At 39.0% G+C, this 17339-nt stretch overlaps 1 protein-coding gene across 3 annotated transcripts in view; it reads left to right on the plus strand.

Moving 5' to 3' along the window:
• Stpg2 (sperm-tail PG-rich repeat containing 2) overlaps positions 1–17339 on the plus strand; it is a 524919-nt gene that overhangs the window by 102219 nt on the left and 405361 nt on the right. For all 3 annotated transcript variants that reach the window (XM_017591047.3, XM_008761520.4, NM_001100993.1), the window contains exons 7-8: positions 2180–2287; positions 14898–15054. In XM_017591047.3, coding sequence (XP_017446536.1) covers positions 2180–2287; positions 14898–15054 — 265 coding nt within the window. The remainder of the gene's footprint in view (positions 1–2179; positions 2288–14897; positions 15055–17339) is intronic.

Raw genomic sequence — 17339 nt, forward strand, 5'->3', positions numbered from 1 at the left:
ATGGGATGCCTGCCTAGAAAATCTGTTAACAGGAAGTAGAACCAGCCCAAAAGAAAGAAGTGTGTTGTAGTCCACAAAGCTGAAAAGAGTTGGAGACATCGGAGAAGGAGATAGAGAGTTCGGAGTTGGCTCTGCTGGCTTTCCACCTTGCTTGAGTCAGTATTTTCTCACCACACCCCTTTCCTCCCTTTGGAGCAGTTATATATATTCTGTGCTGTTGTGAGTTGGAAGTACACGAACTGTTAGTACATTTGGATTTTTATAAGAGATTGCAGTTAAAACATTGCCATGAGTCTCAGAAGAGATTTTGAACTTTAGACTTTTAAACAATGTTTATACTATTTTACACTGTGGACACACAAAACTGGCCAATGCATAGAGAATAAGAGAATGCAGAACGCTCAGACTTAAATGGTAAATGTATATTGTGCTCCTTCCTTCCAAGGCTCGGGGATCATTATGGAAGTGTGTGTGTGTGTGTGTGTGTGTGTGTGTGTGTGTGTGTGTGTGTGTTAAGTTCTTACTATAAGAGTCACGGATAATGGAAACTGTCTTAGTCAGGCTTTTTATTCCTACACAAACATCATGACCAAGAAGCGAATTGGGTTTATTCAGCTCACACTTCCACATTGCCATTCATCACCAAAGGAAGTCAGGACTGGAACTCAAGCAGGTCAGGAAGCAGGAGCTGATGCAGAGGCCGTGGGGGATGTTACTGGCTTGCTTTCCCTGGCTTGCTCAGTTTGCTCTCTTATAGAATCCAAGACTATCAATCCAGGGATGACACCACCTATAATGGACTGTGTCCTCCCACCTTCATCACTAGTTGAGAAAATGCCTTACAGCTGTGTCTCATGGAGGCATTTCCTCAACTGAGTCTATTTTCTCTGTGATAACTTCAGCTTCTGTCAAAAGTACAGAAGCCTATGAGCTTTTCTTTAATTTTTTTTTACAAGTTGGAAGCTTTGCTGAGTGGGACCTTGCCCTGTGGTCACTTTCCTTTACTCTACTCCATGCAGGGACACCTCTGACACATGCCTGGTCTCAGCGGCTTTCCTTAGTCATGGAGGGAGATTCTATTATCCCTTTCTTTCATCCTTAATGCTAAAGCCAGAACTGTGTAGCAGAAGCTGCCAAGTTTTGTTGCTTGTTGGGACTGGAACATGGTTCCCTCACTCAATTACATCTTCATCAGCTTTCTGTTTTCAGTTGTTTCCTTCACTGCCTAAGCTTGGTTATACTGAAAGTCTTCTTTAGACCAGGCTAGCCTTGAACTTAGAGATCCACCAGCCTCTACCCCCAGAGTGCTGGGATTAAAGGTGTATACCACCACACCATGCTCTAAGATCTTCCTTAATTCCTTTTCACAAACTGGAGTATTAGCTGTGTGATATTTGCTGATGAAAATCTATCATCCATTCGTCTGTCTGTCTGTCTGTCTGTCTGTCTCTCCCTCCCACTCTCTCCATCTATTGTCTATTGATTTCTCTTATCTAACAATAATAAGGAAGTTGGTCCTGTGATAAATAAATTAATTTTTGTTTGTTGAAAAGTATTCAAGTAAAAGTTAATTTTTTATATCAAGCATTTCTGTTTAAAATATAATATTTCCTGATGTCTATTTGTTTTGCTATTAATTATTGAAAGTTGGAGAAGACAGGGAGGTTTTTCTCCCTGCTGCTGTGTGCTGAACCTTATGTACATGGTAAGCAGGAATTTCACCACTAATCTGCACCGCAAACCAGGCACATTTAAAGGGAAAAGGCTACATTTATACCCTGAAATGAAAGGATAGTTGAAAACGTTTTATTTCTTTCTTTTAATAGTTAGCCATAGGAACATTTTTTCACTTCATCAGCAGAGGGCAGCAAAGCTTCAGGAAGTGCGATTCAGGGCCAAATGATATTTTGACTAGGACATCTATTCTTTTCTTTTCTTTTCTTTTCTTTTCTCTTCTCTTCTCTTCTCTTCTCTTCTCTTCTCTTCTTTTCTTTTCTTCTCTTCCCCCTCTCCCTCCCCCCTCCCCCCTCTTGTTTCTTTGTAGGTAGTTCCCTCCTCCCCTCTGCTTTTCTCTTAATGACAGACTATGGTGATAGCCTATAAGAATTGTCCAGTGTTTTCTTATGTGTTGTAGAAAGACAATCCTTTCTTAACTTATTTCTTTCTCTCTGTGACTTAGGGAGTACCAGGACCTGGAAAGTACAACATTAAAAGTCAATTTGATCACATAAAGTCCATGTCAACAATTGTGGATGCTTCATCTCTTCTTTTCTTTCCTGAAACAGAGGTAACGGTGCCCATACATTTTCATATCCATAGTGTGACAGACATGGTGGGAACACAGTAACAAATCCAAAGGCATTTAAGGAGATTATAAAATGCATAAAGGCATACAGAAAATTAGAAATGGGTATAGTAAGGGCAAAACACTGCAAAATTATGGGCACAGTTATGTGAAATAAGATTGAATATTAACAAAAATACACAGGTAAATATTTAAATTGGAAACACCTATTAAGTATTTTCTATTGATCAAATTTTTATATGTGAACATTCAGTTTGGATGATATGAATTACCTAATTTATTTTGAATCCTAAAGTGCAATTTGCTAATGCATGTATGGAGTATTAAGTGTAGTCCATGTAGAAATATGTAACATGTAGAGAGTGGTATGACAGTATTCTGTCACACTGCCATTGGGGGCACACATGCTCCTGCCCTAGGACCTTCACTAGTGATGTTGAAGTCAGATGTTTCTTCCACAGCCACCACTTCAGGTCATTCAAGGAGCATTCCAAGTAAGCACAAATGTCTTTAGGGTATTTGTATAGAAAGAAAACTAAGAGACTGGCCAACATATATAATGCAACAGCCTGCAGACAAGGTAGTTGTGAAAATTATCTACTTCTACTCTATGCAGGTCTGATTATTTTATTTAACTTGGGAAAGTTATTATAGACAACTACTTTGTTTTCAATATATTTAGGATCTCCTCCTTGGAGGCAGACAGATTAAATATATATTTTATAGATATAATTAAGATTATATTTTAATGAGCTAGATGTATTGAGGGACTAGGGAGACTCAAAATTAAATATTAGATTTTAGTCTTGAGCATCTTAACAGTGCTTAAGGCACTGCATCAGAGGTATGCATAAAGGACAGTGTGTGCGTGCGTGCCTTTGATTTTTAAAAAATACAGGTTATAATTGGCACTTTTGAGTTTTTGTGACTTCCATTCATTTAGTATATAGGTCTAATTTATGTTATTTAAATTATATTTTATAAATGGGAAAGAAAAATAATTTTGTTCAAAAGGATGGTAGTGAAAGAAAGAATAATGACTGGAGATACAGAGGAGTTAAAGCAAAACTGATTGCCTCATAGAGGTAGTTTAGTTTAATTTGAAAAGATATATGAGTTATAGTGATAGAAAAGAAAAATCCAATTAAGAAGGTAGACTTAGGAGTAACAATTTTTGCTTTATAGGAGTAAATGCAGATATGTTTCTGGGAAATTTTAGATGAATTTCAGGAATGGTCTAGTATTTTACCAAAATGCAATGACTCTCCTCATCTTTTGATATATTACGTTACAAAACACAAGATTTTTATTGCAACTATGGCTCCAAGTTCTGGATACACTTTAGAATTATCCATGGGATTGTAAAAATTGACAAATCCAGGAGCTGACATGCCCTTTTCTGGTCTCTCAGAGGTCAGGTTAGTTGGCCATGACATTTACTTGCTTTCCTAAAATGCAGAAAGCATATTTGATACACTGCGATTTTGAATAAGAACAAGGGGTAAAGGAAACATACACATAATTGCTTGATTTTATACATACTCATAGAGCATAAAGCAATGTTGTTGGCTCTCTAGAAAGAATGGTAAGGAGTTGGGATGGGTTGTAGTGCACCTATATCAATTTTTACAAGACAATGGTGGTTTCCAGGACTTTTGCAAGTTGACTGATATTATGCTGGTAGTGTGAAATTAGTCATGCTGTAGGTGAATTCACATTATGGAAGTAAGAAAATAGTGCACATTGTGAACCACTACCCTCACCCCTCCACCACAGTGGATCACACAGGAATAGATAAAAAATGTGAGGCAGCAATGAATATTTCTTGAAAGCTTACAGAACACCAAATAGAGTGGACTAAAAAAGAAAATCCTCCTATCACATAATAATCAAAATACTAAATGTCTAGAACAAAGAAAATATATTAAAAGCCACAAGGGAAAATTGCCAAGTAACTTATAAGTGGAGACCTATTAGAATTACATGAGACTTCCAGTCTCCATCTGTGCCCAGAGCTAAGGCTATCCCATAGCCCTCTAGACCCAAAACTTGCCTGCAGAGAGCTGGTCTCCCAGGAGCGCTTTCACTCCTAAGATCACAGGCTCACAGGATCATAGGCCCATAGGAGGGACAAATTCCAGTCAGAGACAGTAAGACTAATTAATGTCAGAGGTAACCAAATGGCAAGAAGCAAGCACAAGAACATAAGCAACAGAAACCAAGACTACCTGGTATCATTAGAACCCACTTCTCCTACCATAGCAAATACTAGATATCCCAGCACATTGGAAAAGCAAGATTTGGATTTAAAATCACATCTTATGATGATGATAGAGGACTGTAAGAAGGACATAAATAACTTCCTTAAAGAAATACAGGAAAGCACAAGTAAACAAGTAGAAGCCTTTAAAAAGGAAACACAAAAATCCCTTAAAGAGCTATAGGAAAACACAACCAAACAGGTGAAGGAATTGAACAAAACCATCTAGGATCTGAAAATGGAGATAGAAACAATAAAGAAATAACAAAGGGAGACAAGCCTGGAGATAGAAAACCTAGGAAAGAGATCAGGAGTCATAGATGCAAGCCTCACCAACAGAGTACAAGAGATTGAAGAGAGAATATCAGGGGCAGAAGATACCATAGAAAACATCAACACAACTGTCAAAAGACAATGTAAAATGCTAAAGTCCCTAGCCCAAAACATCCAGGAAATAGAGGACACAATGAATAGATTGAACATAAGGAAAATAGGTATAGAAGAGAGAGAAGACTCTCAACTTAAAGGGCCAGTAACTATCTTCAAAAAATTATAGAAGAAAACTTCCCTAACCTAAAGAAAGAGATGCCCGTAAACATACAAGAAGCCTACAGAACTCGAATCAGATTGGACCAGAAAAGAAATTCCTCCCATCACATAATAGTCAAAACATCAAATACACAAAACAAGGAAAGAATATTAAAAGCAGTAAGGGAAAAATGTCAAGTAACATACAAAGGCAGACCTATCTGAATCACACCAGACTTCTTACCAGAGACTATGAAAGCCATAAGATTCTGGACAGATGTCATACAGATACTAAGAGAACACAAATGCCAGCCCAAGTTACTGTATCCAGCAAAACTCTGAATTAACATATATGGAGAAACCAAGATATCCCATGACAAAACCAGTTTTACACAATATCTTTCTCCAAATCCAGCCCTACAAAGGATAATAGATGGAAAACTCCAACACAAGGAGGGAAACTACATCCTAGAAAAAGCAAGAAAGTAATCTCCTTGGAATGAAACCAAAAGAAGACAGACACACAAACACAATTCCACCTCTAACAACAAAAATAACAGCAAACAACAATCTCTATTCCTTAATATATCTTAACATCAATAGACTCAATTACCCAACAAAAAGACATAGACTAACAGACTGGATATGTAAAGAGGACCCAGCATTTTGCTACAAATAGGAAACACACCTCAGAAACAAAGACAGACACTGCCTCAGAATGAAAGCCTGGAAAACAACTTTCTAAGCAAATGGTCCAAAGGAACAAGCTGGAGTAGCCTTTCTAATATTGAATAAAATCAACTTTCTACCAAAAGTTATCATAAAAGATAAGGTAGGACACTTCACAATCATCACAGGAAAAATCCACCAAGATGAACTCTCAATCCTAAATATCTATGCTCCAAATGCAAGGGCACCAATAGTCTTAAAAGAAACCTTACTAAAGTTCAAAGCACACATTGTACCTAACACAATAATAGTAGGAGATTTCAGCACCCCACTCTCATCAATGGACAGATCATGGAAACAGAAATTAAACAGAGACATAGAGAAACTAACACAAGTTTTGAACTAAATGTATTTAACAGATATTTATAGAACATTTCATCCTAAAACAAAAAGAATATACCTTCTTAGCACCTCATAGTACCTTCTCAAAAAGTGACCTTATAATCTGTCACAAAACAGGCCTCAACAGATACAAGAAGACAAGAAATAATGCAGTGCTTCCTATCAGATCACCATGGAATAAGGTTGGTCAGCAATAACAATAAAAATGACAGAAAGCCCACATATACATGAAAGTTGAACAGTGCTGTACTCAACGATAACTTGGTCAAGGAAGAAATAAAGAAAGAAATTAAAGACTTTTTAGAATCTAATGAAAATGAAGGCATAACATACCCAAACTTGGAGACACAATGAAAGCAGTGCTAAGAGGAAAACTCATAGCTCTGAGTGCCTCCAAAAAGAAATAGGAGAGAGCATACATCAAGCAGCTTGACAGCACACCTAAAAGATCTAGAATTAAAAGAAGCAAATACATACAAGAGGAGTAGAAGGCAGGAAATATTCAAACTCAGAGCTGAAACCAACCAAGTAGAAACAAAAAGGACTATACAAAGAATCAAGAAAACCGGGAGTTGGTTCTTTGAGAAGTCAACAAGATAGATAAATCCTTAGCCAGACCAACAAGAGGCTCAGAGCATGTATACGAATTAACAAAATCAGAAATGAAAAGGGAGACATAACAACAGAATCAGAGGAAATTCAAAAAATCATCAGATCCTACTACATAAGCCAATATTCAACAAAACTGGAAAATCTGGAGGAAATGGACAATTTTCTAGACAAATACCAGGTACCAAAGTTAAATCAGAAACAGTAAACCATCTAAACAACCACATAACTCCTAAAGAAATAGAAACAGATATTAAAAGTCTCCCAACCAAAAAAAGCCCAGGTCCAGATGGGTTCAGTGAAGAATTCTATCAGACCTTCATAGAAGACCTCATATCAATACTGTCCAAACTATTCCACAAAATAGAAATAGATGGAGCACTACCCAATTCCTTCTACAAAGCCAGAATTATGCTCATACCTAAACCACACAAAGACCCAATAAAGAGAGAGAACTTCAGAATAATTTTCCTTATGAATATAGATGCAAAAATAGACAATAAAATTCTTGCAAACCAAATCCAGGAACTCATCAAAATAATCATCCATTATGATCAAGTAGGCTTCACCCCAGTATGAAGGGATGGTTCAATATATGAAAATCCATCAACTTAATCTACTATATAAGCAAACTCAAAGAAAAAACTCCACATGATCATTTTATTAGGTGCTGAAAAAGCATTTGACAAAAGTCAACACTCCTTCATGTTAAAAGTCCTGGAAAGTTCAGGAAACATAGTAAAAGCCATATACGGCAAACAAGTAGCTAACACTAAACTAAATGGAGAGAAACTTGAAGCAATCCCACCAAAATCAGAGACTAGACAAGGCTGCCCGCTCTCTCCCTACTTATTCAATATAGTACTGGAAGTTATAGCCAGAGCAATCAGACAATAAAAGGACGTCAAAGGAATCCAAATTGGAAAGGAAGAAGTCAAAATATCACTATTTGCAGATGATATGATAGTATACTCAAGTGATCTCAAAAGTTCTACCAGAGAACTACTTAACCTGATAAACAACTTAAAGAAAGTGACTGAATATAAAATTAACTCAAACAAATCAGTAGCCTTCCTTTACTGAAAACATAAACAGGCTGAGAAAGAAATTATGGAAATAACACCCTTCACAATAGTCCCAAATAACGTAAAATACCTCGGTGTGAGTCTAACCAAGCAACTGACAGATCTGTATGACAAGAACTTCAAGTCCTGAAGAACAAAATTGAAGATCTCAGAAAATGGAAAGACCTCCCATGCTCATGGATTGGCAGGATTAATATAGTAAAAAATGGCCATTTTGCCAAAAACAATCTACAGATTCAATGCAATCCCCATCAAAATTCCAACTCAATTCTTCATAGAGCTAGAAAAAGCAATTTGCCAATTCACGTGGAATAACAGAAAACCCAGAATATAGAAAGCTATTCTCAACAATAAAATAACTTCTGGGAGAAATCACCATCCCTGACCTCAAGCATTATTACAGAGCAATGGTGCATCTATACAATGGAGTACTACTCAGCTGTCAAAAACAATGACTTCATGAAATTCATTGGCAAATGGATCGAACTAGAAAATATCATCCTGGGTGAGGTAACCTAATCACAAAAAGACACACATGGTATGTACGCATTGATATGTGGATATTAGCCCAAAAGATCGAATTACCCAAGATACAATCCATAGACAACATGAAGTTCAAGAAGGATGACCAAAATTTGCATGCTTCCCTCCTTAAAAAAGGGAACGAAAATATTCATAGGAGGGGATATGGAGGCAAAATTTGGAGCAGAGAATGAAGTAAGCCATTCAGAGCCTGCCCCATATGGGTGTACAACCCATTTATATAGAGCCACCTAAACTAGATATGATTGACGAAGCTTAGAAGTGCATGATATAGGCTGATATAGTTATCTTCTGAGAGACACAGCCAGAGCATGTCAAATACAGAGGTGAATGCTAGCAGTAATCCATTGAACTAAGAGCAGGATCCACACTGGAGGAATTAGAGAAAGGATTAAAAGAGCTGAAGAGCTTGCAACACTGTAAGAACATCAATGCCAACTGACCAGAGCTCCCAGGAACTAAACCATTACCCAAAGACTATGCACGGACTGCCCCATGGCTCCAGCTGCATATGCAGCAGAGGATGGCCTTGTTGGGCACCAATGGAATGAGAATCCTTGGTCCTGCCAAGGCTGGAACCCCTAGTGTAGGGGAATGTCATCGGGTGCCAAAAGTGGGGTTGGTTGGGGATGGGAGCACCCTTATAGAAGAAGAGGAGGGAGATGGGATAGGGGGCTTATGTCCGGTAATCTGGGAGATGGAATAACATTTGAAATGTAAATAAAAATACATCCAATAAAAAAGAATTGTTATGATGAAGCCTGGGAATAAAAAGACATAGACTTACAGACTGGATATGTATACAAGACCCATCATTTTGCTGCATAGAGGAAACACAACTTAGTGACAAAACAGACATTACCTAAGAATAAAAACCTGGGAAATAACTTTCCAAGAAAATGGTCTCAAGAAGCAAGCTGGAGTAGTCATTCTAATATCCAATAAAATTGACTTTCAACCAACAGTTACCAAAAAAAATGTAAGGAAGGACATTTCATATTCATCAAAGGAAAAATCCGCCAAAAGGAATCCTCGATTTTGAACATCTATGCTACAAATGCAAGGGCACCTAAACTTTACTAAAGCTCAAAGCATACAATGTACATCACACAATAATAGTGAGAGACTTCAACACCCCACTCTCATTAATGACGGATCATGAAAACAGAAACTAAAGAGAGACACATTGAAATTAACAGAAGGTATGAAACAAATGGTTTTAAAAGATATCTATAGAACATTTCATCTTAAAAGAAAAAAAAATAACTTCTTAGCACCTCATGGTACCTTCTCAAAAATTTACCATATAATTCGTCACAAAACAGTCCTTAGTAGACACAAGGAGATTTAAATAATCCCATTGACTCAATGACAACTTGGTCAAGGATGAAATAAAGAAAGAAATTAAAGACTTTTTGTAATTAAATGAAAATGAAGGCACAATATACCCAAATTATGGGTTATTATGAAATCAGTGCTAGGAGGAAAACACATAGCTCCGAGTGTCTCAAACAAACAAACAAACAAACAAAAAACCACCACCAACAATAACAAAAACAAACTGGAGAGAGCATACACTAGCAGCTTGACAGCACACCTGAAAGCTCTAGAACAAAAAGAAGCAAATTCACCCAAAGGAACAGAGGCTAAGAGATAATCAATCTCAGACCTGAAGTCAACCAAGTAGAAACAAAAAGAACTGTATAAAGAATCAACAAGCCCAGGAGCTGTTTCTTTGAGAAAATCAATAAGATAGACAAACCCTCCAGACTATCAAGAGGACACAAAGACAGTATCCAAATTAACAAAATCAGAAATGAAAAGGGAGACATAACAACAGAAACTGAGGAAATTCAAAAAATCATTATATCCTACTACGAAAGCCTATATTCAAGAAAACTGGAAAATCTGCATGAAATGGACAATTTTCTAGTTAGATAGCAGGTACTAAAGTTAAATCAGGATCAGATAAACCATCTAAATATTCCCATAATCTGTAAAGTAATAGAAAGTCATTAAAAAGTCTCCCAACCAAAAAAAAATCACTGGACCAGATGGGTTTAGTGCAGAATTCTATCAGACCATCAAAGAAGACCTAATACCAATACTCTTCAAACAATTCCACAAAAATAGAAACAGGAGGAACACTACCCAATTCGTTCTTTGAAACCACAATTACGCTTATACCTAAACCACACAAAGACCCTAAAAAGAAAGCACTTCAGACCAATTTTCCTCATGAGTATTAATGCAAAAATACTCAATGAAATCCTCATTATCTGAGTCCAAGAACACATCAAAATGATCATTCAACATGCTCAAGTAGGCTTCATCCTAGGGATGCAGGGATGGTTCAATATATGGAAATCAATCAACATAATACACTGTATAAACAAACTCAAAGAAAAAAACCACATGATCATCTCATTAGATGCTGCGAAAGCATTTGACAAAATTCAACACCCCTTCATGTTAAAAGTCTTGGAAAGATCAGGAATTCAAGGTCCATACCTATACATAGTAAAAACAGTATACAGAAAAGCAGTAGTCAACATGAAACTAAATGGAGAGAAACTTGAGGCAATTACACTAAAATCAGGGACTGGACAAGGCTGCTCACTTTCTCCTTATCTATTCAATATCACACTTGTCCTAGCCAGATCAGTCAGACAACAAAAGAAGGTGTAAGGGATAGAAATTAGAGAGGAAGAAGTAAAATGTCACTCTTTTCAGGTGATATGATAGTATATTTAAATGACCCCCAAAATTCTACCAGACAACTCCTAAACATGATAGACAGTTCCAGCAAAGTGGCTGGATATAAAATTAACTCAAACAAATAACTAGCCTTCCTCTACTCAAAGGATAAACAGGCCAAGAAAGAAATCAGGGAAATTACACCCTTCACAATAATACCAAATGATATAAAATACCTCAGTGTGAGTCTAACCAAGCAAGTGAAAGATCTGTATGACAAGAACTTCAAGTCTCTGAAGAAAGAAATTGAAGAAGATCTCAGAAAATGAAAAGAGCTCCCATGCTCATGGATTGGCAGGATTAATATAGTAAAAATGACCATTTTGCCAAAAGCAATCTACAGATTCAATGCAACCCCTTTCAAAATTTCAACTCAACTCTTCACAGAGTCAGAAAGAGCAATTTGCAAATTCATTTGGAATAACATAAAACCCAGGATAGCAAAAAATATTTTCAACAACAAAAGAACTTCTGGAGGATTCACCATTTCTGACCTCAAGCTGTATTATAGAGCAATCATGATAAAAACTGCATGGTATTGACACAGAGACAGGTACCTCAGTGGAATAGAATTCGAAGACCCAGAAATGAACCCACACAACCATGTTCACTTGATCTTTGACAAAGGAGCTAAAACTCTCCAATAGAAAAAAGACAGCATTTTCAAGAAAGTGTGCTGGTTCAACTGTAGGTCACCATGTAGAAGAAATGCAAGTCGACCCATTGTTATTTCTTTGCCCAAAGCTCAAGTGGATCAAAGGTCTCCACTTATAACCAGATCTACTGAATGTAATAGAAGAGACATTAGAGAAGAGTCTCGAACTCATAGGCACAGGGTAAAATTTCCTGTACAGAACACCAATGGTTTATTCTCTAAAAGGAAAATGGGATTTCATAAAATTGCAAAGCTTCTATAAGGCAAAGGACACTGTCATTAGGACAAAATGGCATCCAACAGATTGGAAAATATCTTTATCAATCCTACATCTAATAGAGGTATAATATCTAATTTATACAAAGAACTCAAGAAGTTAGATTCCAGACAATCAAATAATCCTATTAAAATGGGGTACAGAGCTAAACAAAGAGTTTTCAGACGAGGACTACCAAATGGCTGAGAAGCACCTTAGTCGTCAGGGAAATGCATGTCAAAACAACCCATAGATTCTATTTCATACCAGTCAGAATGGCTAAGATCAAATACTCTGGTGACAGAAGATGCTGGCAGGGATGTGGAGAAATAGGAACACTCCTCCATTGTTGGTGGGATTGCAAGCTGCTGCCACCACTCTGGAAATCAGTCTGGTGTTTCCTCACAAATTGGACATAGTACTACCTGAGAACCCAGCTGTAGCACTCCTGGGCATATACCCAAAAGATGCTGAACATATATCAAGGACCCATGCTCCGTATGTTCATAGCAGCCTTATTTATTATAGCCAGAAGCTGGAAAGAACCCAGATGTCCTTCAAGAGAGGTATGGATATAGAAAATGTGGTACAGCTACTCAATGAAGTACTACTCAGCTATTATAGACAATGAGTACGTGAAATTGTTACATAAATGGATGGAACCTGAAAATTTCATCCGAAGTGTGGTAACCCAGTCACAAAAGTATACACTCGCATCTTGGTGGTATGCACTCACTGATAGGTGGTGGAGCAGGGGGAACACTAAACATTGCTGGTTGGAGTGTAAACTTATACAACTAATCTGGAAATCTGTGTGGCAGTTTCTCAGGAAAATTGGGAATAGTTCTACTTCTTTACCTAACTATACCACTCGTACATAAAACCAAAAGATGCTCTACAAGGACACATGCTCAACTGTGTTTGTAGAAACGTTGTTCCTAATAGTCAGGAACTGGAAACAACCCAGATGTCCCTTAACCGAAAGAATGGGTAAAAAAATGTGGTTCATTTACACAATGGAATACTTCTCAGCTATTAAAAACAAGGATGTTGTAAATTTTGCAGCAAATGCATGGAATTACAAAATAGTTTCCTGAGTGAGGTGACCTAGACCCAAATAGACATGTATGGTATGTATCCCTTATAAGTGACTATTAGCCATAAAGTATATGATAACCATGATACAGTCCATGGACCCAATGGAGCTAAGTAACAGGGAGGGCACAAGGAAGGCTGCTTAGCTCTTTCTCATAAGGGGAAATAAAATATATATTGGAGGTAGATAGAGGGAGCGAACTGGGTGGGAGAGCGAATGGAGGTGGGAGAGGGTCAGGGAGGGGATCAAGTGTAGGGAGAGCGGGGCAAGGAGAATGGAAATTCATAGGGAGTGCATCACTAGGAAGTGCCAGAGACCTGAGACAGGGGTAGGGGAGGCTCCAGGGAGTCTGAGATTGACTCTAGATGAGACTTCTAGCAGTGGGCGATATGAAGACAGAAGTGTCTACTTCCTGTACCCAGGCAGGACTCCCAGTGGAGGGATAAGGACAGCTACCCACCCACAAAGTCTTTGACTGAAAACTTGTCCTGCCTATGTGATGTGCAGGGACAAAATGAGCCATAGTTGAAGGGAATGGCCAACCAGTGACTGGCCCAAATTAAGACCCATCCCATGGGGAAGAACCAATTCCTGATACTCCTAATGGTATTCTGTTATGCTAAGAGACAAAAGCCTAGCATAATTGCCCTCTGAGAGCTTTCATCCAGCCTGTGATGGAAGCAGATGCAGAAAAACATAGCAAACACTACATAGCGCTGGGATGTCTTGTAGAAGAGTCGGGGGGAGGGTTGAGGGACACAAAGAGGACAGGACTCTACCGAAAGACCAATAGAATAAAATAACCTGGGCCCTTAGGGTCTCCCAGAGACTGAGCCACCAACCAAAGACCAAGCATGGGGTAGACCTAAGCCCCCCATATGTGTAGTAGATATGCAGCTTTGTCTTAATGCCTGGTCCCCCAACAACTGGAGCAGGAGACGGCCCTGTTTCTGCTGCCTTCCTGTGGATCCTGTTCCCCTGACTGGACTGCCATATTTGGCTGTCCTCAGTGGGAGAGGATGTGCCTTGTCCTGCAGAGACTTGGTGTGCCATGGTGGGATGATACTCAGGCGTTTCTTACCCCTTCTCAGAGAAGAAGGGGAAGGGGAAAGGAAGGAGGAGCTGTGAAAGAGGGGGACTTGGAGGAGGGAGGCAGATATTGAGATTTAAAGTGAATCAATAAATAATTGATGAAAAACCTTTTAAAACTACAATAAAACAGAAACAAAGGAGCAATGAATGACTCCTTATACCATACTGTAGAAGTTAAAAGAGGAGATGCTCCAGGCAACCACAGTATTGATTACATCAGTATCAGACGGTAAATACCGGGTGATCTCTGGGGCCTTTTGGCCAGCCAGCCTTGCCAACGAGTGAGCTGTAGGTTCATGAAAGACCCTGTCTCAAAAACTCAGGTGGAGAAGCAACTAACAAAGACCTTTGACTTGATCTCTGCTCACCACCAACATGTAGACATTTGTGTACACACACACACACACACACACACACACACACACACACACACACGAGCTCTCTAACACACCTTAACTCTATTAGTATTTCAGTGAGTTTACCAAATGCTGTGTAAAACTTAATGTTTTGCTGAGCAAAAGTTCTTAATTCATTTGCCACATTAAAAAGTATCTTCTAGATGCTGTATCACTCAGAAGGCAGCTTCTAACTCATGAAGTATGGAATCTTACTTTTGATTTCTAATGGCATATTTTCCCAGAGATTTGAACCTATCAAATCGTCTACCCCAGCTCCTGGCACGTATAATGAAACACGAACTGCTTTCAAGGTCCCAAAGAAAAGATCAGGACTGTTTTCACCATTTGGTCAAAGAGCTGCCCGATTCACAGAGGATTACAAGGCCCACGAACTACCAGGTCTGTTGTTAATATTTTAGTCTAACTGTGTGTAGTTTAATATCCTTAACAGGGTGGATACATGAGAGAATTTAACTTATTAAATTTCTATGTTATTCTAAAGTAAAGAAAAAGTGTAGGTATTGACTATCTGGTAAGCAGACAAATCAATATATAGTAAAGTTTTAGTAGGATTAGATAGCAGAGCCAATTGACTAGAATACACATAACTGAATTATGGGTTCTATTCAGATATGTCCTATTTCATTAAGGAATGTGAACCCACCCACACAGACTTCTCTTGAAGAAAAACTGAACCATAGAGAGGACACTCAAATACTTATTCCAAGTATCTGACTATCTTAACAAAAATGTCTTTCAACATCAAAGAAAGCTGTTTATATTATCTCGAGTGAAAAGTATGTGAAAGTTGATTCATTCAGACCAGCCCTATAGAAAATACCCCGTTATGTTTGTTACTGTCAGGAAGGAGCGAAGTGGGTATGCTGAGAGGGGCATTAGATGATAGGTGATCTTCTTTACATGCTAAACACATTTCACATCAACTTTCTATCATTATGTAGCTTTGTGATTTATTCATGTATTCTCTTTTGACATTTAGTTTGTCCAAAATAAAAATAATTTAAAGTATACAGTTTGTGATCTTGATAGATGTATCAGCTGTCATTTAAAGAGGCTCATGAGCTATATTAAACAAGACAGCACTTAGAATTGCTATCAAGGGAGCACAGATCACAGTTGCCTTGGTTAGTTTCATGGTCAACCTAACACAACCCTACCCTTAGCTGGGGAGAGGCACCTCCACTGGGATTGCTCCTACCAGACTGGCAGGTGGGGATGTCTATGCGACCTTTTCCTTGATTGCTACTTGATATAGATGGGCCAAACCCAGACTTCCTGGGTATATGGGCCTGGACTATATATGAAATGCAGTTGAGCAAGCCAGGGGAGGCAAGCCACTGAGCAGTGTTCTTCCATGGTTTCTGCTTCAGCTCCTGCCCCCCCCCCCCCCCAGGTCCCTGTCTTAAGTTTCTGCTTGGCTTTCCTTAATGCTGTTAATCTGTAATTCAAATAAACCCTCTCTTCCCTCTAGGTTCAGTTGCTCAATGCTCTATCGCTTTATCACAGCAAGAGAGACTGAACTAGAGCAGGAAACTGGCTCTAAGATCGTGGGGGCATTACTCTGACGGACCTGACTGTGGTCCTTGGGAGCATTTTAGAGCTTTCAGCTGGAAAAAGCTGTTGAAGACTCAGAAGTTAATGGGCTGTTATGGAAGCTTGGAAGACAAGAATGTTGAGAGAGGTGTGGAGGTGGGGCATAGCTTGTGAAGTTCCAGAAAGAAGCCAAGACTCTATTAGGACCATTTGTATAAAGTTTAGAGCCTGGTAGAGGACAGCCTCTGAGAGGTTCAGCCAGAGCCGGACCAATACAGATGCGGATGTACACAGTCAAAGACTGACTGAGTGCGGGGACTCCAATGGGAAAGTTGGGGAAAGGACTGTAGGAACTGAAGGGGTTTGCGACCCTATAGGAAGAACAACAATATCAACCAACCAGACCCTAGAGCTCCCAGGGACCCACCAACCAAAGGGTACACATAGGGTGGGGGGAACACATGGCTCCAGCTGCATATGTAGCAGAGGATTGATTGCCTTATCTGGTATCACTGGGAGGGGAGCCCCTTGTTCATGTGGAGGCTTGATGACCCAGGAGAGGGGAATGCTAGGCTGCTGAGGCAGGAGTGGGTGGGCAGGTAGGGGAGCACACTCACAGAGGCAGGGGTGAGGGAGAAGATAGGGGGTTTGTGGAGGGGAAACTGGGAAGGGGATAACATCTGAAATATAAATAAATAAAATAACCAATTAAAAAATGAAAACAAAAAGAATCTCTGGTAGTGGAATTTTACTTTATTGGAACAATTGATGCTGTTTAGAATTGGCTGAAGAATCAGTTGTGCCTAATACGATACCAGCATCATTGAGGTGACATTATTCTGAGAAGTATTTTCTCAGTGTCAGCACACAGACAACGAAGTCAAGGTTACATCTCAAACTGGTTTCTGAGCTTGATAATGGGGAAGAATAGTCTACATGGCACTGGGTTTGGAGACGTAAAGGTAGAGGCAGTAGATGCAGCTTGGTACCATTTAGGAACGATGGATCCCAGCAGAGAAATCAGGGTACCGCTGCCACAGTCGCGGTCTCGGTTGTAGTGGAGATTGAAGTGTTGTAGAGAGAGGTGAGGCTTGGCACCTTCAGGCCTGGTTTGAGTTCATAAAGAGTGC

Source organism: Rattus norvegicus, chromosome 2, assembly GCF_036323735.1.
Source record: "Rattus norvegicus strain BN/NHsdMcwi chromosome 2, GRCr8, whole genome shotgun sequence".
Classification (NCBI taxonomy): Eukaryota; Metazoa; Chordata; class Mammalia; order Rodentia; family Muridae; genus Rattus; species Rattus norvegicus.